General features: G+C 47.8%; 1 protein-coding gene across 12 annotated transcripts in view; it reads right to left on the bottom strand.

Annotated features, from left to right (window-relative positions):
• The window catches only part of MEGF11 (multiple EGF like domains 11), a 400,952-nt gene that overhangs the window by 67,740 nt on the left and 306,205 nt on the right, over positions 1 to 27,007 (bottom strand). For all 12 annotated transcript variants that reach the window (XR_015135430.1, XM_086322959.1, XM_086322954.1 and 9 more), the window contains 3 exons: positions 22,449 to 22,585; positions 18,453 to 18,665; positions 9,635 to 9,809 (listed from right to left, as the gene is read on the bottom strand). Coding sequence is in view for 11 of the 12 variants with exons in the window: in XM_086322959.1 (XP_086179085.1) it covers positions 9,635 to 9,809; positions 18,453 to 18,665; positions 22,449 to 22,585 (525 nt within the window). In the remaining variant the exon portion in view is untranslated. The remainder of the gene's footprint in view (positions 1 to 9,634; positions 9,810 to 18,452; positions 18,666 to 22,448; positions 22,586 to 27,007) is intronic.

Below are 27,007 nucleotides of genomic sequence, written 5' to 3'. Positions count from 1 at the left end.
TTCAGGTGGGGGACCCCTTTGGATAAATAACAACAAAAATAACATTGGCAGCATCCACAACAGTGGTGATGAAAATAGCTAATATTGTTGAAGGATGACTAATATGCCAGGTATTCTAGTTATTTTATATGTATGAATTAATTTAACCAGCCCAGTAACTCACTGGACTTTATTATTATTACCCTTTCACATATGAGAAAACAGAGGCATGGAAAGGTTGTATGTTGCCCAAGGTCACACAACTAATACTCAGCAAAGCTGGTATTTAAAGGCAGAGAATCTCCCTCCAGCATCTCTGAGTAACATCACGCTACTGTATTGCTAAGGTAGGAACTTGCATCATTTGCCCAGTGAACCTGGAATTGATGTTGGGGGCTAGCTGCTCCAGTCCCCCCTGCAGCTACCTGTTTATTTGATGTGCAGAGAAGCCGATGGGTAGACTTAAGCTCCCACCCTGCTGGCAAGCCCCTTTGGAAATGCCATGCATTTCCTTCCTATAAAGGTCAGTTCTGGAGCTTCTGCTACGGGCATTTCATCACTCTTCCCAAGATTTTTTTTCATTTCAAAGTGTACTGAGCAAGATATTCATGCGGTAGGCATGCACGGGGGAAGACAGTAGGAGGCTGGAGGGATTCAGACTCTGAGCCATGTGCTGTGGGAACAGAGGAGATGGAAGGGTTAATTCTAAAGTGAGGAATATTCAGGGAACACCTTGTGGAAAAGGCAGTCTTTGACTTTAGCCTGAGAGGCTGAGAAGGATTTTCACAGACTGAGATAAGGACAGTGGAGAGGGTGTTCCAGGAAGATGGAAAAGCTTGAAAAAATGGCATAGGCGGAGTCCTGAAGCAGACATTGTGTTTGGGGAAAGTGAATGTGTGTGGCCACAGTGCAGACTTGTGGCAGGTAGCAGATGAGGTTAGGGTGAACTAACTAGTTTTAAGGGCAAGTTACAAGGACTGGAGTTTGACCTTTATTTGGTGGGTAATGAGAAGCCACGGAGAGGGGTGATGGGACCCCCAACTTCCAAGTGGATGGAAGCTTCCACTTAGTCCCCTCAACGACAATTCCAAGACTCTCCCCTGACTTTGTGAATCATCCCTCACTTGGACAGTCCCAGGACTCTGCCACCTTGAGGCTCCTGACATCATGTGATCCTCACTCTACATTCCCTGCCCCCATTCACCACCACCCCCCCTCCCCCCCCCCAGTGCTCTGGCTGGGTAAAGACCCCAGGTTCTAAACAGGCAAGAACAACTCACAGGGACTGTCCAAGGTGCTGAACCAAGGCCACACCCAATTTTAAACACTGGCATTTTAATGATTAGCTCCTACACCATTGTTTCTGTCCGGTGGAGAACTTCATTTCCATTTTACAGATGAGAAATGGAAGCTTCCAAAGTGATATGAACCAGAGCTAGAAACTTTGTTTCTTGTCTTTCAGCCCAGGGCTCTTTCCTTTCACTCTGCAGCCCCAATGTAGTACAGCAATTCATAGCCCAAGTGAGTCCATTGCTGCTGCCAAGCTAACATGTAAAACGCCCAGACTCTCTTCCCACTTCTATCCCTATGTTCATTTCCCTAAGCATTGAAATGTATGTCCATGCAGCAGTGCATCCTGAGACTGACCATTCAGGGTAACCCACAGGTGCGTGAATGGACCTGCTTGGGACAGCAGCTGTGCATATGTATGGTTCTGTTGCATTGAGAATCCCTGGGCATAACTCATCCTGACATTCTCCTTCGAAGGGAGTGCTGGGCTTGAGGGAAGCAATGTTTCCCGACACTCTCATAGTTCACCAGTAATTACTGGGCCTCTACTGCGTTTTAGGCACTAAGCCATGAACTTCCCATTTGAAGATTCTCACTCTCATGGTTAAGTCTCCCCTGAATAGTTGAGGAAATTCAGATGTAGGCAAGATAAGTGACCTACTAATAGGCATAGTAGGGATTGGAGTGCCAAGATTTGAACCCAAATTTGCATAGTTCCATGGTGACCCATCAATCAAAGTCCATCATCTAATAGAGGAGAGTTGTGGTGGCTCCCACCACTGCAGGGTTTGTGATCCTGCACAAGTCACACATCCTGTTTGAACTTCAGCTCATTCTAAAGCTGAAGAAGGTGAAAGTCCACTTCTGTAGGGTGCTTGTGAGGAACAGAGGTGAAGCATGTGGCGGGTACTCAGTAAGTGTTTGCTGCGAATGCGAATATAACTATTATTGGGCACAAGCTCTGGGAAGGCTGGATGGGCATCCATAACCCCACCAACTCCTCAAGTTCTCGGCAGAGAAAATATCCAGTGTTATGGGAAGGAAGGAGAAAGAGTGTGAGGACCAGAACACCCCAAGTGCCAGATGGGCTTGTTTCTGCCCCATATTCTTATGGCCTCAAGGGGTGGGGACCACCTGGCTGGATCAGGCATGTTACTGGGCTCTCAGAGGTGGTTCAGTACTCCTCACCCCTCATGTTTATGATAAGCCTGGGGCCATTCTCAGCCCTCAGAGACTCTGTCTTCACAAACATATTCCAACATTCTCCCTTGGCAAGAAGAGCTCTGGTGGGAGAGGACAGCTGAGGATATGGCCTCACACCCATTGCCACACTGGCTACTCACACCCAATAGACAGGACTAATGCAACTCTCACCTTGCAGATGAGGAAACTGAGGCCCAGCAAGGTAAAGCAACATGTCCAAGGTTACTGAGCCAAGGCTCAATGTCTCCCAACTCTCAGAAAAGGGCTTTTTTTTTTTTAATGAGTCTCATCATACAAAATGCCAGGCTGGACGAAGCACAAGCTGGAATCAATATTGCTGGGAGGAATATCAATAACCTCGAATATGCAGATGACACCACCCTTACAGCAGAAAGCGAAGAACTAAAGAGCCTCTTGATGAAAGTGAAAGAGGAGAGTGAAAAAGTTGGCTTAAAACTCAACATACAGAAAACTAAGATCAAGGCATCTGGTCCTGTCACTTCATGGCAAATAGATGAGGAAACAATGGAAAAAGGGACAGACTTTATTTTTGGGGGCTCCAAAATCACTGCAGATGGTGACTGCAGCCATGAAATTAAAAGACGTTTGATCCCTGGAAGAAAAGCTATGACCAACCTAGATAGCAGATCAAAAAGAAGAGATATTACTTTGCCAACAAAGGTCCATCTAGTCAAAGCTATGGTTTTTCTGGTAGTCACATATAGATGTGAGAGTTGAACTATAAAGAAAGCTGAGCGCTGAAGAATTGATGGTTTTGAACTGTGGTGTTGGAGAAGACTCTTGAGAGTCCCTTGGACTGCAAGGAGATCCAACCAGTCCATCCTAAAGGAAATCAGTCCTGAATATTCATTGAAAGGACTGATGCTGAAGCTGAAACTCCAGAACTTTGGCCACCTGATGCAAAGAACTGACTCATTGGAAAAGACCTTGATGCTGGGAAAGATTGATAAGTGGAAGGAGAAGGGGTTGACAGAGGATGAGATGGTTGGATGGCATCACTGACTTGATGGACATGAGTTTGAGCAAGCTCCAGGAGTTGGTGATGGACAGGGAAGCCTGGTGTTCTGCAGCCCATGGAGTTGCAAAGAGTCAGACATGGCTGAGTGACTGAACTGAACTGAATGAGTCTCAAATTAATTGCCCATCCTAAAACTCTTTCCCTTGGTATCTCTAATTTTCTTGAAGAGATCTCTAGTCTCCCATTCTGTTGTTTTCCTCTATTTCTTTGCACTGATCGCTGAGGAAGGCTTTCTTATCTCTCCTTGCTATTCTTTGGAACTCTGCATTCAGATGCTTATATCTTTCCCTTTCTCCTTTGCTTTTTGCTTCTCTTCTTTTCACAGCTATTTGTAAGGCCTCCTCAAAGAGCCATTTGCTTTTTTGCATTTCTTTTCCATGGGGATGGTCTTGATCCCTGTCTCCTGTACAATGTCATAAACCTCTGTCCATAGATCATCAGGCACTCTGCCTATCAGATCTAGTCCCTTAAATCTATTTCTCACTTATACTGTATAATCATAAGGTATTTGATTTAGGTCATACCTGAATGGTCTAGTGGTTTCCCCCACTTTCTTCAATTTAAGTCTGAATTTAGCAATAAGGAGTCCATGATCCGAGCCACAGTTAGCTCCTGGTCTTATTTTTGATGACTGTATAGAGCTTCTCCATCTTTGGCTGCAAAGAATATAATCAATCTGATTTTGGTAATGACCATCTGGTGATGTCCATGTGTAGAGTCTTCTCGTGTGTTGTTGGACGAGAGTGTTTGTTATGACCAGTGTGTTCTCTTGGCAAAACTCTATTAGCCTTTGCCCTGCTTCATTCTGTACTCCAAGGCCAAATTTGCCTGTTACTCCAGGTATTTCTTGACTTCCTACTTTTGCATTCCAGTCCCCTATAGTGAAAAGGACATCTTTTTGGGGTGTTAGTTCTAAAAGGTCTTATAGGTCTTCATAGAACTGTTCAACTTCAGCTTCTTCAGTGTTACTGGTTGAGGCATAGGCTTGGATTACCGTGATATTGAATGGTTTGCCTTGGAAACGGACAGAAAAATGTCAGAAAAAATTCTGTCATTTTTGAGATTGCCTCCAAGTACTGCATTTCAGACTCTTTTGTTGACCATGATGGCTACTCCATTTCTTCTAAGGGATTCCTGCCCACAGTAGTAGATATAATGGTCATCTGAGTTAAATTCACCCATTCCAGTCCATTTTAGTTCGCTGATTCCTAGAATGTCAGCGTTCACATTAGACATTAGACATTAGAGACACCAAGGGAACATTTCATGCAAAGATGGGCTCAATAAAGGACAGGAATGGTATGGACCTAACAGAAGCAGAAGAGGTGGCATATTAAGAAGAGGTGGCAAGAATACACAGAAGAACTGTACAAACAAGAGCTTCACAACCCAGATAATCATGATGGTGTGATCACTCACCTAGACCCAGACATCCTGGAATGTGAAGTCAAGTGGGCCTTAGGAAGCATCACTACAAGCAAAGCTAGTGGAGGTGATGGAATTCCAGTGGAGCTATTTCAAATCCTGAAAGATGATGCTGTGAAAGTGTTATACTCAATATGCTAGCAAATTTGGAAAACTCAGCAGTGGCCACAGGACTGGAAAAGGTCAGTTTTCATTCTAATCCCAAAGAAAGGCAATGCCAAAGAATGCTCAAACTACCACACAATTGCACTCATCTCATACGCTAGTAAAGTAATGTTCAAAATTCTTCAAGCCAGGCTTCAGCAATACGTGAACCGTGAACTTCCAGATGTTCAAGCTGGTTTTAGAAAAGGAAGAGGAACCAGGGATCAAATTGCCAACATCTGCTGGATCATTAAAAGAGCAAGAGAGTTCCAGAAAAACATCTGTTTCTGCTTTATTGACTACACCAAAGCCTTTGACTGTGTGGATCACAATAAACTGTGGAAAATTCTGAAAGAGATGGGAATGCCAGACCACCTGACCTGCCTCTTGAGAAATTTGTATGCAGATCAGGAAGCAACAGTTAGAACTGGACATGGAACAACAGACTGGTTCCAAATAGGAAAAGGAGTACGTCAAGGCTGTATATTGTCACCCTGCTTATTTAACGTATATGCAGAGTACATAATGAGAAACGCTGGGCTAGAAGAAGCAGAAGCTGGAATCAAGATTGCTGGGAGAAATATCAATAACCTCAAATATGCAGATGACATCACCCTTATGGCAGAAAGTGAAGAGGAACTAAAAAGCCCTTCATGACAGTGAAAGAGGAGAGTAAAAAAGGTGGCTTAAAGCTCAACATTCAGAAAACGAAGATCATGGCATCTGGCCCCATCACTTCATGGGAAATAGATGGGGAAACAGTGGAAACAGTGTCAGACTTTATTTTGGGGGGCTCCAAAATCACTGCAGATGGTCATTGCAGCCAGGAAATTAAAAGACACTTACTCCTTGGAAGGAAAGTTATGACCAACCTAGATAGCATATTGAAAAGCAGAGGTATTACTTTGCCAACAAAGGTCCATCTAGTCAAGGTTATGGTTTTTCCAGTAGTCATGCATGGATGTGAGAGTTGGACTGTGAAGAAAGCTGAGTGCCGAATAATTGATGGTTTTGAACTGTGGTGGTGGAGAAGACTCTTGAGAGTTCCTTGGACTGCAAGGAGATCCAACAAGTCCATCCTAAAGGAGATCAGTCCTGGGTGTTCATTGGAAGGACTGATGCTAAAACTGAAGCTCCAGTACTTTGGCCACCTCATGCGAAGAGTTGACTCATTGGAAAAGACCCTGATGCTGGGAGGGATTGGGGGCAGGAGGAGAAGGGGACGACAAAGGATGAGATGGCTGGATGGTATCACCAACTCGATGGACATGAGTTTGAGTGAACTCCGGGAGTTGGTGATGGACAGGGAGGCCTGGCGTGCTGTGATTCATGGGGTCACAAAGAATCAGACACGACTGAGCGACTGAACTGAACTGAACTGAAAACTCTTTCAAGAAAAAAGGCAGGTGCATAAATTCACAAACCAAACATCAAATAAAGGCATTGCTAATTATCATTGACTGTGGGATGTTTCAGGGAGGGTCTCAGCCAAGTCTGCTGAACTAATTGCCCGATGCCCGACCCTGACCACAGCTGACTAATTGCAGGAAACTGGATTCATTCCAAAGCTGAGGTGAGGGCAACAGTTTGGTTTCCCCACCCTGGGAACCTGGTGTGTGCAGGAATGAGTCATGCTGGGGGAGAGCAACTGACTGTCTTATAATCACCTCAAGCAGTTCCTGCTCATCCCCCGACCGGGCCCTGGAAGAGCCTTTGCAGGTACAGTGAGGCTGGACAGGAGGAGATGGATGGAAATCCATGGGGTCTCAGCAGGACTGCTTGGCTCACAGTCTGTCTCAGCCCTGAGCCCCAAGCAGGTAGGACTCCATGTGGAGATGATTCCTACAAGTGTCAAGTCTCCCAAAGTTCAAGGACAGGAAGTTATTTTAATCCAAGATGGAAGCAATAGAGACAGTAGCCTGGCCTCCAAACTGCTGGGCCCTGACCTGGGGGCATTCATCCCCCAGCCCCGCATACTCACTGTTTACAGATGATGAACTAGGACCCTGGGAGGGGCAGCCACTTGTCCAAAGTCTAGAACTGCCCGGTAGTTGAGCTGGGACTGAGTCTGCAGGTCCTCTGAAGTCCGCTGCAGTCACTTCACTTCAGCTTCAGTCACCTGATCACTCACCCAGCTGAGACTTTTAATCCCAAACAGCCATTCTCTCCTACCCAAACCCCAAACCTTGAGCACTCCATTTTTCTATGGAAGTTGTGAACAAATAGGTGGAGAAACAGTGGAAACAGTGGCAGACTTTACTTTTTTGGGTTCCAAAATCACTGCAACTGGTGACAGCAGCCATGATATTAAAAGATGCTTACTCCTTGGGAGGAAAGTTATGACCAACATTGACAGCATATTAAAAAGCAAAGACGTTACTTTGCCAACAAAGGTCTGTTTAGTCAAGGCTATGGTTTTTCCAGTAGTCATGTTTGGACGTGAGTGTTGGACTATAAAGAAAGCTGAGCACCGAAGAATTGATGCTTTTGAACTATGGTGTTGAAGACTCTTGAGAGTCCCTTGGACTGCAAGGAAATCCAACCAGTCCATCCTAAAGGAAATCAGTCCTGAATATTCATTGGAAGGACTGATGTCCAAGCTGAAACTCCAATACTTTGGCCACCTGATGCGAAGAGCTGACTCATTTGAAAAGACCCTGATGCTGGGAAAGATTGAAGGCGGGAGAAGAGGATGACAGAGGATGAGATGGTTGGATGGCATCATTGACTCAGTGGACATAAGTCTGAGTAAACTCGGGGAGTTGGTGATAGACAGGGAAGCCTGGTATGCTGCAGTCCATGGGGTCACAAAGAATTCAGACATGACTGAGAGAATGAACTGAACTGAACTGTGAACCAAGCTCACAGCAATAAAGGTAAACAAGGGAGGAAACCCGCAGGAGGACAGATCTCTTTCTCTTCTGAAGCTGTCACTGGAATCATTTCCATCTAGTCTTACCTGCCTTGGGGAGAAGAAGGGGGGAGCTGAACAGAGTTTTGTTCTATAGACCAGGGGAAACCTGCCCACAAAAGACATTGCCACCAGGCAAACCTGCACTCTCACATCATGACAAGGGCTTCCTTGCAGGTCTTTGGATCACCTTGGCAGCACACTGCCAACCAGACCACACCCAGACCAAGTGTATCAGCATCTCCAGGAGGGTGGCCAGGCATCAGTATTTGTAAAGTTCTCCAGGTGATTACAATGGGCAGCCCCAGTTGAGCGCCATCCCCTTCCTACTCAAAGCAGCACTGTCATCTCCTGGGAGCATGTTAGAAATGCAGAACCATAGGCCTCAGGTCTACTGCATCAGAACCTACACTTAACAAGGTCCACGGCTGGTTTCTGAGTTCACTAAAGTCTAAGAAGCACCGAGGGAAGGTACTCCATATAGCCCGTTTCTACATCTAACAGCAACATTGCAAGGCAGGTGTCCCATTCCACAGGTCAGGAAACCGATCCTGAGAGAGGTTAACTCGCTGGCCCTGGGTCACACATTTGGTGAGTAGGACAGCCAAGATGGGACCCTGGGCTCATTCCAAAGGCCTGACTTTGGACTACACAAACCACTTTCTATAGCATAAAATTATGACCACGGGGGTCCCCTGAATGTATGGGTTCTCACATTCACTGGGCATGCACCACCTTTGAACAGGATTCTGCTTGCAATGTCAAGCTCCCTGGAATCAAACTTCAAAAAGAGCAGCATAATTCATGAGGAAATACAAATAGTAAACAAACAAGCAGGGAAAAGGTTTTTACTCTCCCTAGTAATCAGAGAAATGCAAATTAGAGCAATATTGAGGAGCCATTTTCTAGCTATATAATTAGCAAAAATTAAAACAAGAAAAGAATGTCAGCAGAGCTGTTTTGATACGTACATGCATACACGACTGGTGGCACTGTAGATTTATATAACCCTTGAGAGAATAATATGGCAACATCCATCAAGAGCCGTAAATATATTATGCCCGCTGACCCTGGGAAGTCACCCTAAGGAACTAATTCAACAGGAGGGGAAAAGCCTTTGTAGGAAGATGCTCACTGCACATGTGTTGTGAACTTTGGAAACAACTCAGTATTCAGCACTAAAGGAATAGCTGAGGATCGTGGGGGTCCATCAACTCCTGCTGTGTTATGCAACCACTAAAAATGGATAATCAAGAAGCTCCAGCAGCAAACGTGGGTGAAATAAAGCAAAATACAAAGTCTGGTGGTTATTATGTGCTCTGTGGTTATTAGGATGGAACAATACTACGTACACAGTATATGGACAGACAGGAACTGGGTACAAAGAAGACAACTGGTGTTCCAGGGTGAGGAGACAATGGAAAGACACCTTCCTTCCATTACATTTTGTAGTTACAAACCTCAGCAGGACTGGCCTTGGAGAACAGCCTTGGCAGCTCTCTGGTCATAGACTCCAAGTGGCTCACTCAGACACTCATTCTTCATCCCTGGGCACAGGGCTGCACTCCCTGATTCTGGCCCCTCTCCTCCTCTGTGGGGGCGGGGGTGGGCAGAGAGGCCATGGGAGCCCCCTCCCATCTTACCATGAAGCCTGGGGCACAAGTGCAGCTCCCAGTGATGCTGTGGCAGTCGGCACCGTTCTGACAGGTGCAAGGCAGCTGGCAGCCATCACCATAGTAGCCAACAGGGCAGGACTCATTGCAGTGGTAGCCAGACCACCCTGGCTGGCAGGTGCAAGCTCCAGTTACGGGGTGGCAGCTGAATAGATGAGAGAAGGATGAGAGAACAGTCTGGTCAGGAATGCGGCCATGTCCCACCCTCTGCCCACCCCAGGCTTGGTCTGCCCATGGCGCAGGATCGAAGAGCCTCTGATGATAAACTGCTTAATGTTTCCATTTTATTTTTTATCATGTATTTGGCTCACTTTGTCTTAGTTGCAGTATGTGGGATCTAGATCCCTGACCAAGGATCAAACCCGGGCCCCCTGCGTTGGGAGTGTGGTGTCTTAGCCACTTAACCACCAGGGAAGTCCCTTTTTCTTTTTTTTTTTTTTTTTGGAGAAGACTCTTTTTTTTTTTTTTTTAATTTTATTTTATTTTTAAACTTTACATAATTGTATTAGTTTTGCCAAATATCAAAATGAATCCACCACAGGCATACATGTGTTCCCCATCCTGAACCCTCCTCCCTCCTCCCTCCCCACACCATCCCTCTGGGTTGTCCCAGTGCACCAGCCCCAAGCATCCAGTATCGTGCATCGAACCTGGACTGGGAACTCGTTTCTTACATGATATTCTACATGTTTCAATGTCACTCTCCCAAATCTTCCCACCCTCTCCCTCTCCCACAGAGTCCGTAAGACTGTTCTATACATCAGTGTCTCTTTTGCTGTCTCGTACACCAGGTTATTGTTACCATCTTTCTAAATTCCATATATATGCGTTAGTATACTGTATTTCTGTTTTTCCTTCTGGCTTACTTCACTCTGTATAATAGGCTCCAGTTTCATCCACCTCATTAGAACTGATTCAAATGTATTCTTTTTAATGGCTGAGTAATACTCCATTGTGTATATGTACCACAGCTTTCTTATCCATTCATCTGCTGATGGACATCTAGGTTGCTTCCATGTCCTGGCTATTATAAACAGTGCTGCGATGAACATTGGGGTACACGTGTCTCTTTCCCTTCTGGTTTCCTCAGTGTGTATGCCCAGCAGTGGGATTGCTGGATCATAAGGCAGTTCTATTTCCAGTTTTTTAAGGAATCTCCACACTGTTCTCCATAGTGGCTGTACTAGTTTGCATTCCCACCAACAGTGTAAGAGGGTTCCCTTTTCTCCACACCCTCTCCAGCACTTATTATTTGTAGACTTTTGGATCGCAGCCATTCTGACTGGTGTGAAATGGTACCTCATAGTGGTTTTGATTTGCATTTCTCTGATAATGAGTGATGTTGAGCATCTTTTCATGTGTTTGTTAGCCATCTGTATGTCTTCTTTGGAGAAATGTCTATTTAATTCTTTGGCCCATTTTTTGATTGGGTCATTTATTTTTCTGGAGTTGAGCTGTAGGAGTTGCTTGTATATTTTTGCGATTAGTTGTTTGTCAGTTGCTTTTAAAAAAAAGTTTTTTAGCTTAATGTTTTGTTTATTTGTCAGAACATGGCAAGGTTACATGGTCTTATGAGCCCAAGAAACTGAGGCTCATAATTGTTAGAAAATTTGCCTAAAGTTACATTGCAAGGAAATGCAAAATCAGGATTAGATGTAGGTCTCCTGACTCCCAAACAAGTGCTCTTTATAATACAAATACAGAGACCAAAGCAGGAGGCAGCCTTTCCAGGTCCTTCCCTTGTGTACTATGAGGTTTGGCGCTTCACCCACTCTGCACCTAAAGGAGATGCCCAGTGTGTGGGCAGGTACTAGAGGGCTGCACTGAGATGCAGTGGCTCTGTATACCGTAGGTACTTAATGAGTGTTTGCTGAGTTAAAGTGGAACCTCTGGGCAGATGTAGCCTCCCCTCTCTGGCAAAGTCTATATTGGAGAGGACACCCTCCATTCATGCATTGCTAGGGCTCTTTAAGACTGAGTAAGGTCATCTCCATCCCTGGTCTGGCTAGAACCCTTGGCTGGAGGCAAGGGCTGCCTGGCATGACCTCTAGAGAGGTGGGCAACCTGTGGCTGGCAGAGTCTGATCCAATAGCCAATATGCATTCATGTTAGAGGAGATGCTGAGTGTGGTGACCACCTTCTTCTTAGAGCTTCTGTGGGGAGTGCAATTGACTGATGGCCTCACCTACTGTGTCTGAAATCCAGATAATCTACCTAAAGTCACATTGCAAGGAATTGCAAAATCAGGATTGGACACAGGTCTCCTGACTCTCAAACAAGTGCTCTTTACGATACAAATCCACAGAGACCAAAGCAGGAGGCTTTGTTTTCTCCGTGGTCACACTTCCCCTGGGCTCCTCTCAGCTAGAGCACAGCAGGAATATATTAAGGTCGACACATTCCTGGGAAATCTGGGACTCCTCTGATGGGCAATTCGGCTGAAAGACTCCCCATCTTGTGAAACTTTCTTCGAACTGTGCTTCACTTTAAGACTTTGCATCTAGTCTTCCTCCTTTGTTTCCTTCACACAGATCAGATCTGCCTTGCAGCTGATGCTTTTCTAGCCTCCCCAGCCCCTTCCCCCTTTTCCCTCACAGCTGTGTTCCTAGTAAGACCTCTTGCATTTGGCATCTGCTTCTGTCGGGGAGAACCCAAACTGACACTGTGGAGAAGATGCTGGGTGGTAGAGACAAGCCTTTTGGATTTCCTGTGTCATCTGCTTGCCTGCTATGGAGATCAGTTCAAGGGCTGTGGTTGAAAGGCACACTCTGGGCTGGCAGGAAGAGCCTACATACAAATCTTGGTTCTGCGAAGTTCCACATAGGATATGGGCCTCGTCTCCCTGGGTCATTGGTGGATCCCCAGTGCCAGGCTCATATTCACTGCCCTATTAAGAATTTGGGAATGGATAGCACTTTTACTACAAGTAATTATTTTCTCTCTGTTGACTTGTTTATCATCTGTCTCCCCACCAGGTGGCAGCTCCATGGTGGTGGGGGTGCGGGTGTCTGTTGCTTTCACATCTGTATCGTACCCCCGTGGCCAGCAGTGTCCCTGGCATGGGGAAGATACTTAATACGTATTTGGCAAATGAATTAATGAACAAACTAATTGCGTGAAGCCCAGCCAAGCCAATTCTCCTCTGGGAGCTCTGATTTTCTCATGGAAAATGAGGGATGGACAGGAGCAGACAGTTCCTGAATGGTAAGTACAAGTAGATAAAAATCATTTTGGAAAATGTTTAGTTTCATTAATTGTTCAAGTCAAAACAACAACTGGATATCATGTTTTCTCTATTGAAAAGGTAAAGTTACTTTCTTCATTATTATTATTTTAAATGGACAGTACTCAATGCTGGTAAAGGTTTCTAGAAAACAATTTGGGGTTATGTATCAGGAGTCCTAAAGATATTCAGACCCTTTGGTCTTGTAATTCCATTTCTAAGAATCTATCCTCAGGAAATGATCACAGTTGTGGAGAAAGATTTATGCACGGAGATGTTCCCCGAAGCATTATTTATAACAGTGGAAAATTGAAGTAATTTAAATAATAATAAATAAAATGTGACTAGGCTATTAAAACACCAGGCACTTTACACCTATATTTCTAATCTTCAAGTAAGCCTGGGAGTTAGGCAGTAGAGCCTCCAATTTTCAGATGCCACTTGGAGGTTATATGACCGGCCCAAGGTCACAAAGATAACTCAGTGGCAGCTGGAATTCAAACCCAGGTCTGTCTGGCCATGTTCTGTTCACCGTCTCATGCTGCCTCTGACACCAGGATACTGGTTAAATGAATTATGACAATTCATATGAAGGCATGGTAGAGAAGTACTCAAATGTTTCCCAGCCTATTTAATGATATGACATAAGGGTAAATGAAATAAGCAAACTGTTCATCAATACAAAGTCGTGAGCTAAAGTATGAAAAAAGTGTGAAACAGACATGGATGAAGAATGAAGCAATTACAACAAAATGGTTTCTGTGCTCACCTCTGGGTTGAGAAATTATGAAGGACTCTGAGTATTTTCTTTAAATTTCTATGTATTCCCTTTCTCAAACTGAGCCTCTATTCTATTCATAAACAGGTAAAAAGCAATAACATTACAAATATATAGAAAAGAATGTGTGCAAAGGATGGATGTCTGAAGACTTCCCGACCTTCATGGTTCCCTGGCCCCCACACTGTAAGGGGAGATAGTGGCCTGCACAGGTGCCATGGGGCAGGGAGCCCCGCCTCGGTGGGCCTCACTCTTAGACAGACAGTTGCAGAGCACTCCTGTCCATCATCAACACTTCCAGCAAAGCTCTTAGGCATGGCCTCTCTCAGTTCCAACTTTTCAGGGGCCTCCTCTGATCTTTTGATTTAGGGTCAGAGGGCCTGGCTCAATCCACAGTCATGGAGACTGACAGGATTGGAAGTAGTCAAGCATGTGACCGGGCAGCATTGACTGCCACGATCTGCTCTGTACCACCCTGAAGATTCTGAAGGGCCTCAGGCGCCCTCTTGCCCTTCTCTTCAGTAGACTCCCTTGTTACAGGTCCTTGCTCTGGTGTGAAGAGTACTCTCTGAAAAGCATACTAGATGAACAGTGAGCTGGCGAGCGCTGGCCTCTGAGCCCTCCTGCATTTCTACTTTCCGTCTCAGTCCACCGGCGTTTTGGATCTCAACACCAATTTTACCTTTTACTCTGAGAAACCAGAAAGCTCAAAACCAAACCTGAAATCATTTTTTTTCTGTCTCCTTTCATGTCTCTAAAAATCTATTTTTAAAAATATAATTTCTATTTTCTTAATTTGATTACTTGTTACTTGTTATAGAAACTCCAAAAATCCTTTTAAAGAGACAGTGGGGAATGACCGCTGACTCAGTCATTGACTCAGAAAACTGCCATCACTATGCTCTCAGCACCTTCGTCACAACTCCCCCTCCCTGGTGTCCCCTGCCCTGCACACCCCGCCACCCCCACCACCCCTGCCTGGTGGCAGAGCCATTCCCTTGGGTCACATGGTGGGCAAACGACGCTGGTTCGGCTCAGGCAAAGTCACAAACACTGATGCTGGTTCACTTGCACAGTACCCCGCCCCCCCCTTTCTCCATTTCCCCCATAGATTAATCACAAGTTAATAGGAGTCGAAAGCTGAACAATACAGAAATCTTTTCAGGGTGGAATTTTCTGCCTTTTCCTCTCCTGGCTGCTCTGAGATTTCTATCAATGCTGCATCTGTTGGCTAAATCAAATCTTTCACAGGTAATCCACGATCATGGCCGCTGGAATTCGTCTATGACAATCCAATTGTGGAGGGGACATGGACAAGGGCTGACACACGGGCGCTCGCTTTCCCAAGGTTATTCCTTGATGAAGGAGGGAGGCTGCTTTGTGTGTGCTACAAAGCGCTTATAAAGGGAATGAAGCATTGGGGAATTTCTCTGGCCACTTTTTCTTTCCCAGGGCACTGGGGCTCGACCTCTTTGAAGCGTCCTCTCCAGAGGGGCACAGAGCAGAAAGAGGCTGGGGCAAGCTGAGGAGAGTTTTCTTTGGTCAAGGGTTGGGAGGTCTTTGTTTCTCTAAGAAAGATGCTCAGGGCTTTCCTTGCAAGCTGTCTTGGTGGGGCTCTTGCACAAGCCAGGGGGGCAACAAGGCAAGGCTGCTGAGGACCCCACACTGTGTCTTTTGGGGAGCTGAGTGGAAGCTTCGCTTGCAAAGACCACAAAACTTTTACCATTACTGGGCTGATGAAGGTGATAGACAGACTGGGAAACTGAGACAGAGAGGGGGAAATTATACTCATCAGGACACTGGCTCAGGCACAGGTAGTTCTAAGGCCAGGATCCAGGGGTCCCAGACCCACCAAAACCTGCAGCTCAACTGCCTTAGGAGTAGGAGTCCTAGAGTCATTACTCTGCTTTTCTTAGCTCCCAAGAGAAGGCTCTAGAATGGGACCAAGGCTCATGAGAAGAGAGGAGTGACCTGTGTGCACACAGAGGAAGACAGCTGTTCTCTATGTCCCTGAGAACAAGCCAAGTGCAGCGAGAGAGAGGTTGAGTGAGATCGGAGGTTCTCCACCTTGGGCAATCCTACCTCTCCCTACCCATCCAGGTTGTCAGAACTCGGGGCCGGGGTCGTGCTTCTGGCATCTAGTGGACAGAGACCAGGGATGCTGCTAAACATCCTGCAATGCACGGGACAGCCGTCCATGGCAAAGAATTATCCAGCCCCAAACATCCACAGTGGCAAGGCTGAGAAATTTCGAGTTAGACCAAATAAAAACTTGGTGGGTGCTGGGGGCTCAGTCACTGGGGCAGTGAGCCAGGAAAAAGTGGTGAAACATTAGAGCTTGGGCAGAACCACCCTAGAGGAATGGGCTGTTGAAGATGAATTCAGTGATTCTTTTTCCTGAAGGTCCGCTCTGTGCCAGGCATCGTGCAGTGCTGAGGCTGCAGAGGTGGACAAGCCCATGCTGACACCGCTCCCGAAAGGAGGTGGTCAAGTAGACCCGGAGGAACCTGGCCTGGGGGCTTGGCTGCCAGGTGCCCTCGGAGCCCCCATGCCTAAGAAGTGCTACTGCTCCCAACCCCTGAAATATGACACGTGTTAAAGAGAGTAAAGCAAATAATCATCAATATTGAATGGGCTGAGATTAGCGACGGAGAAGAGGGAGTCCTTCCAAATTAATAATGCATTGAGGACTCCTTCAGAGGAGGGGTAAATTACGCTGGGCACGCTTGCTCAGGCACGGGAAGAAAAATAGCTCTTTCATTTGGGGGTTGGTTGGATCTCCAAGGCAGGGACTATTCCTGCACTGGATCTCAGCGACTGTCTTGCTTCCTGTCCCTGACACAGACCTCCCTTGGCTTCCCTGCAGAGCAGGCTTGCTGGGGGGTGAGGGGGGGGCGGCTGGGGTTCCTGGTGCTGCCCATCCACCCATGGAATAGTCTGAGGCAGCTGTCCCGTGCCCCCAACCAGCCATGTGGAAACTCTGTGTTTAGAGCCTGGGAGCTCTCACTGTGCCCTCCAGACCTAGCCCAGAGGCCACCTCTTCCAGGAAGACTTTCCTGACCAGTATGCTTTCTGTACAGAGCCCCTGGTCACAGTTACTCGAGCACAAGACACAACAGGGCCAGCCAGATATATTTCGTTGCTTCTAAGATGCTCTTTGCCCCTCATTTTCATAGCTCTGATGTGTGTGCTATGCAGTCAATGGTATGTCATAGTTCAGTTGTAGCAGTACATACAATAAAGCAGAGCCTCACTACTGGTGGTGTCTTGTATTTGAAGAAATACGGTAGAAGATGCTTAATGTGTGCACGCGCGCGTGTGTGTGTGGGGGGGGGGGAGGGGGGCGGAGGTGCGGGTGGGGAGGAGGGGTATGTGTTCCAGACTCAAGTTCCTGAGGGCTGGACAGGTGTTAAGGGGTACTTCTTTTCTCATGGTCGGCCCTGCAGGCTCTCAGTGTTTGTTGAATGAATAAGTGACTCAATGCTTAAGTCATATATAGGTCAGCTCCATTGGCTCCAAGGCCCCCTGTTAATGGTTTCCTTTCCAACTTTCTGCCATTGCAGACAGCACTGCCTGAGCCACTCAGCTCTAGGAACTAAGGACTGAGGACAGATTCTGTCTAAGCTGTAACACTTGCGAAGATGACTCTGCTTACAGTGACCAGAGGCTCCTGGGCGATGTGTGGAGAAGCAAAAGCTGGAAGTGAGGAGGAGCTGAGGCTAAGTCCTAGCTGTCCCAGAGACAAGGCTATAAGGCAGAGGCCTGTCTGTCTGGCCTGAAAACATCAGCAACACCCATGGCCCAGGGCAGCTAGTCCTCCCCTGAGCTGTCCTGCAGGCCCGAGGGGAGAAGGAGAGTCCCCTCACCCTGCATCATTCTAATAAGAGTCGACCACATAAAAGGCTGTGGAAGCATTTATCTGGGCCCAACAGCCTCATCTGAAGCTTTAATCTGGGGCCTGACAGCCTCATCTATTACCAGAGGGCGGTGCCAACTGGTGCAGGAAGCGGGAAGTGAGGGGAGCTGGGGGAGGTGGCCCAGGGCAGCTCTGGCTTCTCCACTTCCAGGAAGCAGGGGTGGGGCCAACATCAGTTCAGGTGTCCCCGAGCCCTGAAGGGCAGAGAGCAAGGCAAGGCTGGCCCCAAGCCAAGACCCTGATGCGGGCCTGGCCTCTGTCCCTCCTGCTCTTCTACCCTAGCCAGGGCCAGAGGGGACACTCCCTGCAGGCCTCAGGTGAGCCATCCTGGTTTTTAAGGTCTCTGCTAACACTGACCCTCTATGGCTAAAGCCCTGTGCTCCTGCCGTGGTAGTTTGGTCTCTGGGCCCCTTGGGGTTGGGAGACGACTTGGTTAGATGCGGACTGTGTGGAGAGGAAATGTTTTCCAGGAAAATGCCCCTGAGGCCTGTGGTACCCCAAGGTCAGCCTCAGCGCCCCCAGGATTGCATGGCTGCACCCATTCCCATCCTGCTTCCCTGGGGGTCACCAGGCACCCTCTTGCTCCTGTGTGCGGCCCATTTTCAATGCCAGCAGCCAGGTTCAGTGTTGGCAACTGGGGGTGGTGGACAGAGCAGGTGACCTCAGGCCTCATCTTGACTGCCTGAGTGACCGTGGCTTTCCCTTCTTTGATCAGACTGGCCAGTGAAGGTGATCGCTGAGGTCCCAGCTCTGTCACTGCCTGCCCAGATAACCCAGGAGGAGGTGGTGGCTCGTGCTCTGAGAGCCCCCTCTCCACCAGGGCCCCCCCAGTCCCTGTCCCTGGGCTCACCTGTCCCCGCTCACGTCATACCTAATGGTGTTGTCAGCATCGCAGGGGCAGGGCAAGCTGCAGCCTGGGCCGTGCAGGCCCTCAGGGCACAGCCGCTCCTGGCAGCGCGGGCCTTTGTAGCCAGGTTCACACTCGCAGGCGCCGGACGTGGGTGAACACTGACCTCCATTGTGGCAGTCACAGCGCTGGGAGCATTGGAAGCCGAAGGTCCCCAAGGGGCATTCCTCCTGGCACCTGCAGGACAACAGAGTATGTGGTGAGTCCATGCCCCCTTACCTGCCTTTCCAGATCCTCTGGGCCTGGGCCTGGCTGGCTGCCCTTCCTCATGGCCTCCTCCCCTCCTCCCTTGCCTCCTGCAGGAAGTGTTCTGTGCTTTCACCATCCTAGGCCGTTCCCCTCTCCAGGCCAGTTCCCCTCAGTCCCCAGGAGTGAGTTCATACTATCATATCTCACTGATTGTAGGCTTTGTGTATTTTTTTTTTTTTTTGACTGCAGTAAATAAGGATAACATAAATTTGCCATTTTAATTTTTTTAAGTATACAGTGGTATTAAGTACATGTATATTGTGTGGGTTTCCCAGGTGGCTCAGTGATAAAGAATATGCCTGCCAAAGTAGAAGATGTAAGAGACGCAGGTTCTATCCCTGGGTGGGGAAGATCCCTTGGAGGAGGAAATGGCAACCCACTCCAGTATTCTTGCCCTGGAAACCCCATGGACAGAGGAGCCCGGGGGGCTACGTCCATGTGCTCACAAAGAGCTGGACACGACTGAGCGAGCATGTACATAGAACACACATTGCTGTGCAACCATCACCACCATCTATCTCTAGAACCGTTTCATCTTCCCAAACTGAAACTTCTGTACCCATTAAATAACAAACTACATAAAGTCCCATGGCCAGAGGAGCCTGGCAGGCTACAGTCCACGGGATCGCAGAGTCAGACATGACTTAGTAATGAGCATGCACGGACGTAGATTCATTGTCACAGCAACAAATTAAGCGGTAAACCTGGGGGCATTTGAGGAAAAAGAGATGGGCCACCCCTGCATCCTAGAGACAAACGAACAGAAATGGCCTATGGACTTTGGATTGTCTGTGTCCCCATGCTGCTTCAAAGGTGTGGAGAATGGGGAACTGGCCTTACTGCCCTGACATCTGCTTCCTCATCACAGAACGGGATGGTAATAATTAAACCTCACCATGTGTTTGAGGATTAAATGAGGTAACGCGTATAAACATTTAGAAAGGTGCCCCATGAATGGTAAGCGCTCAATAAGCAGTGTTAGTTCTTATTATTACTCTTGTTAATACTGTTGTCTGTAGTTCTCCTAACAGAGCCCTTTTGGCATGAAAAGCCTCAAAGGGAAGACTTCCAAAATGTTAACAATGGAGTGGACTTACGGAATTACAAATGCTTTAATGAGTATGTTTTTCCATTTTCAGGTTTTCTATTTATCTTCTACAATAATCAGGGCAGAGGGGAGCCATAAAAGATGTTGGGGAAAAAAAATACAGCCTAAGCTTCTTTATTAAATCTTGGTAAGTCCTGAGTTGGAAGCAGTGTTCTTCGTCACAGCACCCAGATTGTCTTCCTGCAAGTCTTGCTGCATTTTAGCCCATCTGAAGCCTCAGGGAGGGAAAGGACAGCGGAAGAGGGAAGAGAGAAGGGGATGCGTGGAGAAGACACGGGAGGTAGGAGAGAGGAAGGAAGAGGGGAATACGGTGGAAGGGGTGAGGGTGGAAACCGAGGCAGGCGCAGAGGACACAGTGCAGGTAAGAATTGGACACTGCCAGCCCGTGCTGCCTCACAGTGGGTTTCCCCGGGAGTCACTCAGGTTGCCTCTCCTGGATGTCTCAGGCCATCAGGGAAGAGACCCCAGCCTGGAGACACCTCCTGCTCCCTCCCCTCTGGCAGGATTGAGCAGAGAGAGTCCTGGAGTGTGAGCTCCCTTCTCTGAAAGGGCATGTCTCCACCCCATGTCATATTTACAAAGTGACACTCCGTAGCCCCAGAAAAAGAATCTGGAAATGAAATATTGACAACCTAATCCATTTACATAATCAGCCTTTTTTTTTCCTACCCACAATTTAAACAACTTATTTATTTAGAGATCAAGCAACGACTGCTAATGAATTTTACACAAAGCACACTAATAACGGGGCCTGTGGAACAGAAGGGTAATCACATCAGGAATTAGTTTTCTACTTAAACATCCTTCCTTTGCAACATATCAATCTAATGTGTCCGATATTACCATTAACAACCAGATACATTGCTCAATTAAATTACAAAATGAGCTGCAAAACCCTCGTTACGTTTCATGTTTAATTTGCACTGGATTCTGCCTATCCAGGGAGGCCTGCGTTATTATACCCACTCAACTTTAATATGCTTGCAACGATGTGGGGTGGGTTCATGCAGCTGTCACTTACAAAATAAATGGAGGCAATTTTACAAAATATTAAACACCAGGCAGCCCGTTTAGGTGGGAAACCCAAATGCTACTGGGCCCTCTTTTTGAATTCTTCGGGAGTTGATGGGCAAAGCTTGCCAGAGGACATTAAGGTCTGAGGGGCTTTTTATCTGTCTCAGGTTCATAGGCTGGGTCCCGACCAGAGGGATTAGGGTTATTTCTCCATTTGGTACATCTTGGTGGTGGAAATGGAGAGCGCCGATGAGGTTGGGTCTCCTGGTGTGGAATCTAGCCGGCTGGAGCTATCAACCTGCTTGTCTCCAATGGTGAATGGGTTTTGTTGGCCATCATGTGCAAGTGGCAAGGGGTCCTGTTTTGGTTCCAGGGTCTTCCAGTTCCTTCCCCTGTGGCTCAACCTGCACATTTTCTCACTGGGATAGACAGAGGGGATGGGGAGGTGGGTGCAGCACATCAGTCCTGCCTCCCTTTCTTCCCTCAGAGACGAAGACTCCAGCAGAGGTCAGAGAGGGATGAGTCCCCTGATGCCACACCCCACATTCTACGCCAGGGATGCTCACGAGATGAACACTAGCTCACCAAGAGCTCAGATCTGGCTTAAAAGGCTCCAGGCTAGGGTAAACAAGCTTCAGGATGAAAATGGAAAATCTCTTTTCTGGGTATCACTAGGATTTGGGGCTGACTCCAGTGAGAGTTGGAGGAACCCCACTATGTTGGTCAGAGCCAGAAGGACTCATTGGTTAATTCAGCCCTGACTCCTGCTTCCTGATGTTACCTGGGCAGGGGAGGCAGAGTAACAAAATCCAGGTGAAACATGGATCCCACAGAAGCAGACAAGGGGTGTGAGAGTTTCCTTTCTACTGCCCATCTCTCTGCTCAAAGAGACAGATGTAGTTCAGACTGAGAGGGAGGAGATTCACCTGGATTCTGTGGACAAATGTCCTCCACCAAATCTGAATTCACTCACCATCAGACACCCTGGCTGTCATTTCTCCTTCTCCCAGAGCACCTTCCCTATCATCATGAAATCCCTCTTGCCATGGGAAACACACAACTCTGGTAACCCTCCCATTATGTATTTTACGGGTTATCCACTTGGCAAGGTTAGTTTGATTCCAGAACATTGGCGCCCTTGTTCAGTCTGCTCTTAGGCCACAGGCCTTCAGAGGATGCAAACTGATGTCAGTATCCTTTTGACAGAACTCATATCAGGAATAAAAATCTACTTCTAAAAAGAATAGTGCAAAATGTGTGAACTGAGAGTGCACACTCAACTTCTTTGATTATCGGTGCTGCTGCCTCCCTCCAGGAGGGTAGCAAGTAGAGGGTGGTAGTAGGTGCCCACCTCTTTCCCCAGGTGAGTCAATGCAAATTCCAGGCTTGGGTCACTGGGCTGGGGGAAGGTGGGTGCCCTCAGCAGGCTGAGGGCCAGGAAGGATGGATTGGCAGGAGGACTCAGAATGCTTTCTGAGAAAGAAACAGGAAAGCTGGCAGAAGGTTGGTAAACCTGACCTGTTGTCTGCAAGGCTGCCGTGAAAATGAGTAACATGACCAGTAAGGATGATAGCCAACAGCATCCTTACCTGTCTCCCATGTAGCCGGCTGTGCAGTGGCACTGCCCAGTCACGTGGTCACACTGCCCTCCATGGTGGCAAGGACAGTCCTGGCTGCAGTTCTGGCCGAACGTCCCCGGTGGGCAGGGCTGGGCACACACTGCTCCCTGAAACACAGGAGGGAAGACCTGCGGAGGTGGTGCTTCTGAGATGCAATCCTGAGGCCACCTTCTTCTACAAGTAGCACGGTTGCTACAGCCCAAGGGACCACCCCTATGCCTTAGTGGGACCTTCTCCCCAATCACAGAAGCACAGAAAGTTGGACACCATGACTCCAAAGCCACACTTTAGAGAGGGGCAGACTGAGACCAGTTTGCTTATCCAATCATTCAGCACATATCTAATGAGTGCCTGTTGTATACCAGACCCTGCACTAGACTCTAGGGATATAAAAATACAGGTAAGATTCGATTCCTGTCCTTCCAACCTACTGGGGAGAGAGAGACAAGAAAACATAACTAGGTGCCCTCACACTGGTACATGAGAAAGTGCTGAGGAAAAAAGAAAGCAGAGATGTGATTAAACACGGTGGTGTGGAGACATACATTTATCTCTACTTCTTTCCCAAACCCAGCTACCAGAAGAGTAAAGGGGAGCAGGAGGAACATATAAACCTACAAGGAGAAAATGAAGGGGAGAGGGGGCCATAGAGGACAAGAGATGTCACGCGGTGGAAGATGGACTGGCAGATAGAGGAATAGGATCTGCTGGAGTTTCTGCTTTCTCAGCAATGACAAGTGCCTGCAAAGGGAGCGTCGGAAGACAAAGCTCAGTAAAGCTCAGGAATCAGAGATACCAGGGGCCTCTGAGGGTCAAGGTGCTGGTGTACTGAAACAGGAGGAGTGTTTAGAAGTTTATAAAAGAGGGAATTAGATTCCAGATTTTTACCCCCATTTCAAACAGCCTTCCCAAGACCAGCAGTTTACTTTTAGGGAGGCTGACCCATGAAGGCTTCAGACACAAGGACACCAAGCACAGCTAAGGGGTGGGGACCATCAGAAATGGGGATCTTGTGGGATCTGCCTGCATAACAGTCAGACCCTCTGCTCTCTTCCCCTGCTCGGCCCCTAGGATTCTAGTGACCAGGCTCTACTCCCTCTTGCAGGGTTCTGGAGGATTTCTTCCTGGGAACACTGAGAGGTCAAACGGAAAGACCTACAGATACTGATATTTAAGGCTCCTATCAGTCAACAAGCCTGGCACCTCTCCTGCCCCTCAGGCTTCCCGCCAACTTTTTCCAGGGATTACGGTAAAACATGAACAGGAGACCAGGAATCAGCAGATACTTGAAATGAGGCTCTAATGAATTGTGAGATGGTGGTAAAGCATGTTTTGGAGAAATATGGATTGAAACGCCAGAAGAAACACCTAAAAGATTTGAATCTGGTATCTTTCAGGAGTAGGACCTGTCAGGGGGTGGGAAAGAGGACTATTTTCCCTTCCTTCCAGTAGTAGCCTTGTGGTATGAGATACTGTATATAATTTTAAAATTATACATATGACTCTTTGGTCTTTATCAAACAGGAATCTAAACTTACTTTTGTCTCCTGCTGCCCTTCTAGCCTCTCCCACACCACAGATGGTCATTTCTCTTATGGAGATCAAGGATTCTCCCATAATTAATTAATCAATTAGTTCAACACACAATTATTATGCACCGATAATTGCCAACCCCGAGGAAGCTAGTTTAGTCAGGAAAATCCTGCTGACCAGAGTCATCTATCAATATCATCCAATTTACTTGTAATGAATTAAGCAGTAGGCCTTTTAACTCAGATTTCTCCCCTACATGTAAGTCAGATAGTGTGGGGCTGAGAAGTGGGGCTGGGAGGGGCAGAGATGGACGACTGAGTGGTAGAGGCAGTAGCCGAGGATGGTGAGATGAGTGTGTATGTGAGGAGAGGGGCAGGGAAGAGCTACTCAGATGAGGGGTCCCTCTTCTTCCTGGAGGTGGTGGGGGTGGTACTTTGGGCCTGCTTTTCTCACTGTGCCCCACAAGTTCTAGGGATTCTTGAGGGAAGGGAGGAGTCTTTATGGCCAGTTCTCTGCAATCCTGGGCTGGATGAGGACACTTTGACCATTAAGGGGGCTGTGTTTATACCACCTACATCCTCATCATGGAGCACAGTGGAGCCCTCCTATACTTACACACACACACACACACCCCATCCATCCACCCATCCATCCATCCTGTAGACCACAGACTCCCTTTCTCTTCAGAGTTTCTGAGACATGATCAGGGTTTCCTGAAGAGACCAATAGGAACGGTTGCTTCCTTTCAAGAATTCCTGGGGAAATCGAGCATCCTTGAGCCTTTTCTGGATGGGACGGCGAGCACCTCTGTCAGCCCCTGCTCAGTATTCCCCACCCACTGCTCGGTCCTCCTCAGGCTCGAGCTCCTGGGGCTGGAAGAATCTGCTACCTCGTAAGGGCTGCTGCCTGATAGGGTGGGAAGAACACTGGGCTCAAAGTCAGGACTTGGGCTCAAACCCCAGGTCTACCTCCTTCCAGATGGCCGAGCGAGGACAAGTCATGTGATAGCTCCAAGCCGCAGTTTCCTCATCTCTAAAATGGGAGTGGTAACCCCCAGTGTCCCACGTGGTTGTAAAGATTCAGTGGGATCAGAGATGGGAAGGAACCTTCATTAAATTAGAGATGAGTGGGCCCTTCATTAATATTCAACCCAAGCAGACCCCTGATGAGGTGGAGGCGGTAGGAGCCCATATCACCTGGGACAGGGAAGAGTGGGGGAGAGCCACATAATCGATTGGTCACTGCTGGTTAGAAGAATAGCTTTTGGGGAGAGATGGGGGAGAGAGCAGACAGGAGAGTATCAGTCTAAAAGAGGGCTGTGGTCTTATGGTTTCTTTCCTGCTATTATGAACTGAATCATGTCCCCCAGGTTCACGTATCCTAACTCCCAGCACCTTAGAATATGACTGTGGCTGGAGACAGAGCCATTGGAGAGGCAATAAAGTTAAAGTGAGGTCATCAGGGTGGCCCCTAGTCCAATATGACTGATGTCTTCACTGGGAGAAGAGATTAGTACACAGACAGGGCAGAGGGAAGGCCACATGGAAACACAGGGAGAAGACCACAAGCTACAAGCCAGGGGCTGAAGCCTTAGCAGGAACCAACGCTGCCAACACCTTGGTCTCAGACTTATGGCCTCCTGAGCTGTGAGAAAATACATTTGTTGTCGAAGCCCCCCAGTGTGTGCTACTTTGTCATGGCAGCCCTAACACACCGGCCCTATAGTCAGCTGCGTGTATGTCTCCTAGAGCCGCGGGACCTCGGGCTGTGTGGCATTTAGAAGGTGGGGGAGATGCAGTGAGGCAAGAGTCCTATTCCTCAGGACTGAATGGGCCAAATGGTTCTGTCCTAATCTGGAAACCAGCTGCACATAAAGAAGACCATGGACAAAAGGAGCAGAAGAAAGGAGGGGGCCAAGACGGTGAAGGACTTGAGGTTAAGCCAATAACACAACGCAGCCTCTCCAGCATCTAATGATCACTGCTGTCCCGGGTGGCATGGATGCCCTCAGGGGAAAGTGAACAGTGGTTGGCTTGGGTGCTATGGAAATGATCCAGGCTATACAGGTCAGGCTTGGGGCTCCATGAATAAAACTTCCCAAACCTGAGCTTCTAGGATTTTACAAATACCTCTGTTTGCTCCTCCATGAGGACTGGTTCTCTTTCCCAGCTCTTGGGGCCTGTTGTTTCCTGAGTGTATATGTGTGTGCATGCACATGCATGTATCCAGCCTTCACCATCAGACTGGGAATGCCTAAGGCAGGTGATCATATCTCCTACCTCCGATCCATCTGCGCTTCTCACTCACAGTGAACTCCTCACACCTGGGACTCCTCCTCTGAAAGGTCTCAAAGCCCAGAAATCATGAGGAAATAGCCCCCTAGGCTCTTTGCAGAGGCCCTCTGGGAATGGGCTTACCACAACTGGGCAAGAGTCGTGTCCTGTGGGCATACACCGGGTTGCCCATACACCTGTGGGCATACCCCTACTGGCTAGGGGTCCCGAGGAAGGGGTCCCGGGGGCCAGGGTTCCAGGCAGCTCCTCTCCAGGTCTGCATGAAGCCTTGGTTCTTTGGGGACCTGCTCTGTGTGTGAGCAATCGTACTCTTTAGATCTCTGAGTGTGGCTAAAGCCATGTGGGGCTGGCAGGCAAATGAGGCAATGGAGGATAATAAAGGGAGGACCGCTCTGCCCTGCACCGTCCCCTTGGCCCCAGCCCTCTCCCCTCCCCTAGGAGAGGCCTCAGGCCCCAGGAGCAGCTTCTTTACACTGTGACTGTGTGCACGAGGGGTGTTAATGATTCATACAAATCTGCAAGTTAAATGCTCTGTCAAAAATAGAAATGCAATTGTCTACAATAAAATTAAAAACACCAAGTTCCTAAATCCAAAGGCTGCTATTGACAGAGTTTCCTGTCTGAAGGAACAAACCTCTCACTGTGTTGGGAGGGGAAAAAAATTATCTGTGTTGGTTTCCTCCCCGCCGCCCTCTTCAATCA

Source organism: Bos grunniens, chromosome 10 (assembly GCF_055505025.1).
Source record: "Bos grunniens cultivar Pamir isolate PY7600 chromosome 10, Bosgru_T2T1.0, whole genome shotgun sequence".
Lineage (NCBI taxonomy): Eukaryota > Metazoa > Chordata > Mammalia > Artiodactyla > Bovidae > Bos > Bos grunniens.
The sequence above is the reverse complement of the archived record's forward strand: the minus strand, read 5'-3'. Positions and strand labels throughout refer to the sequence as shown.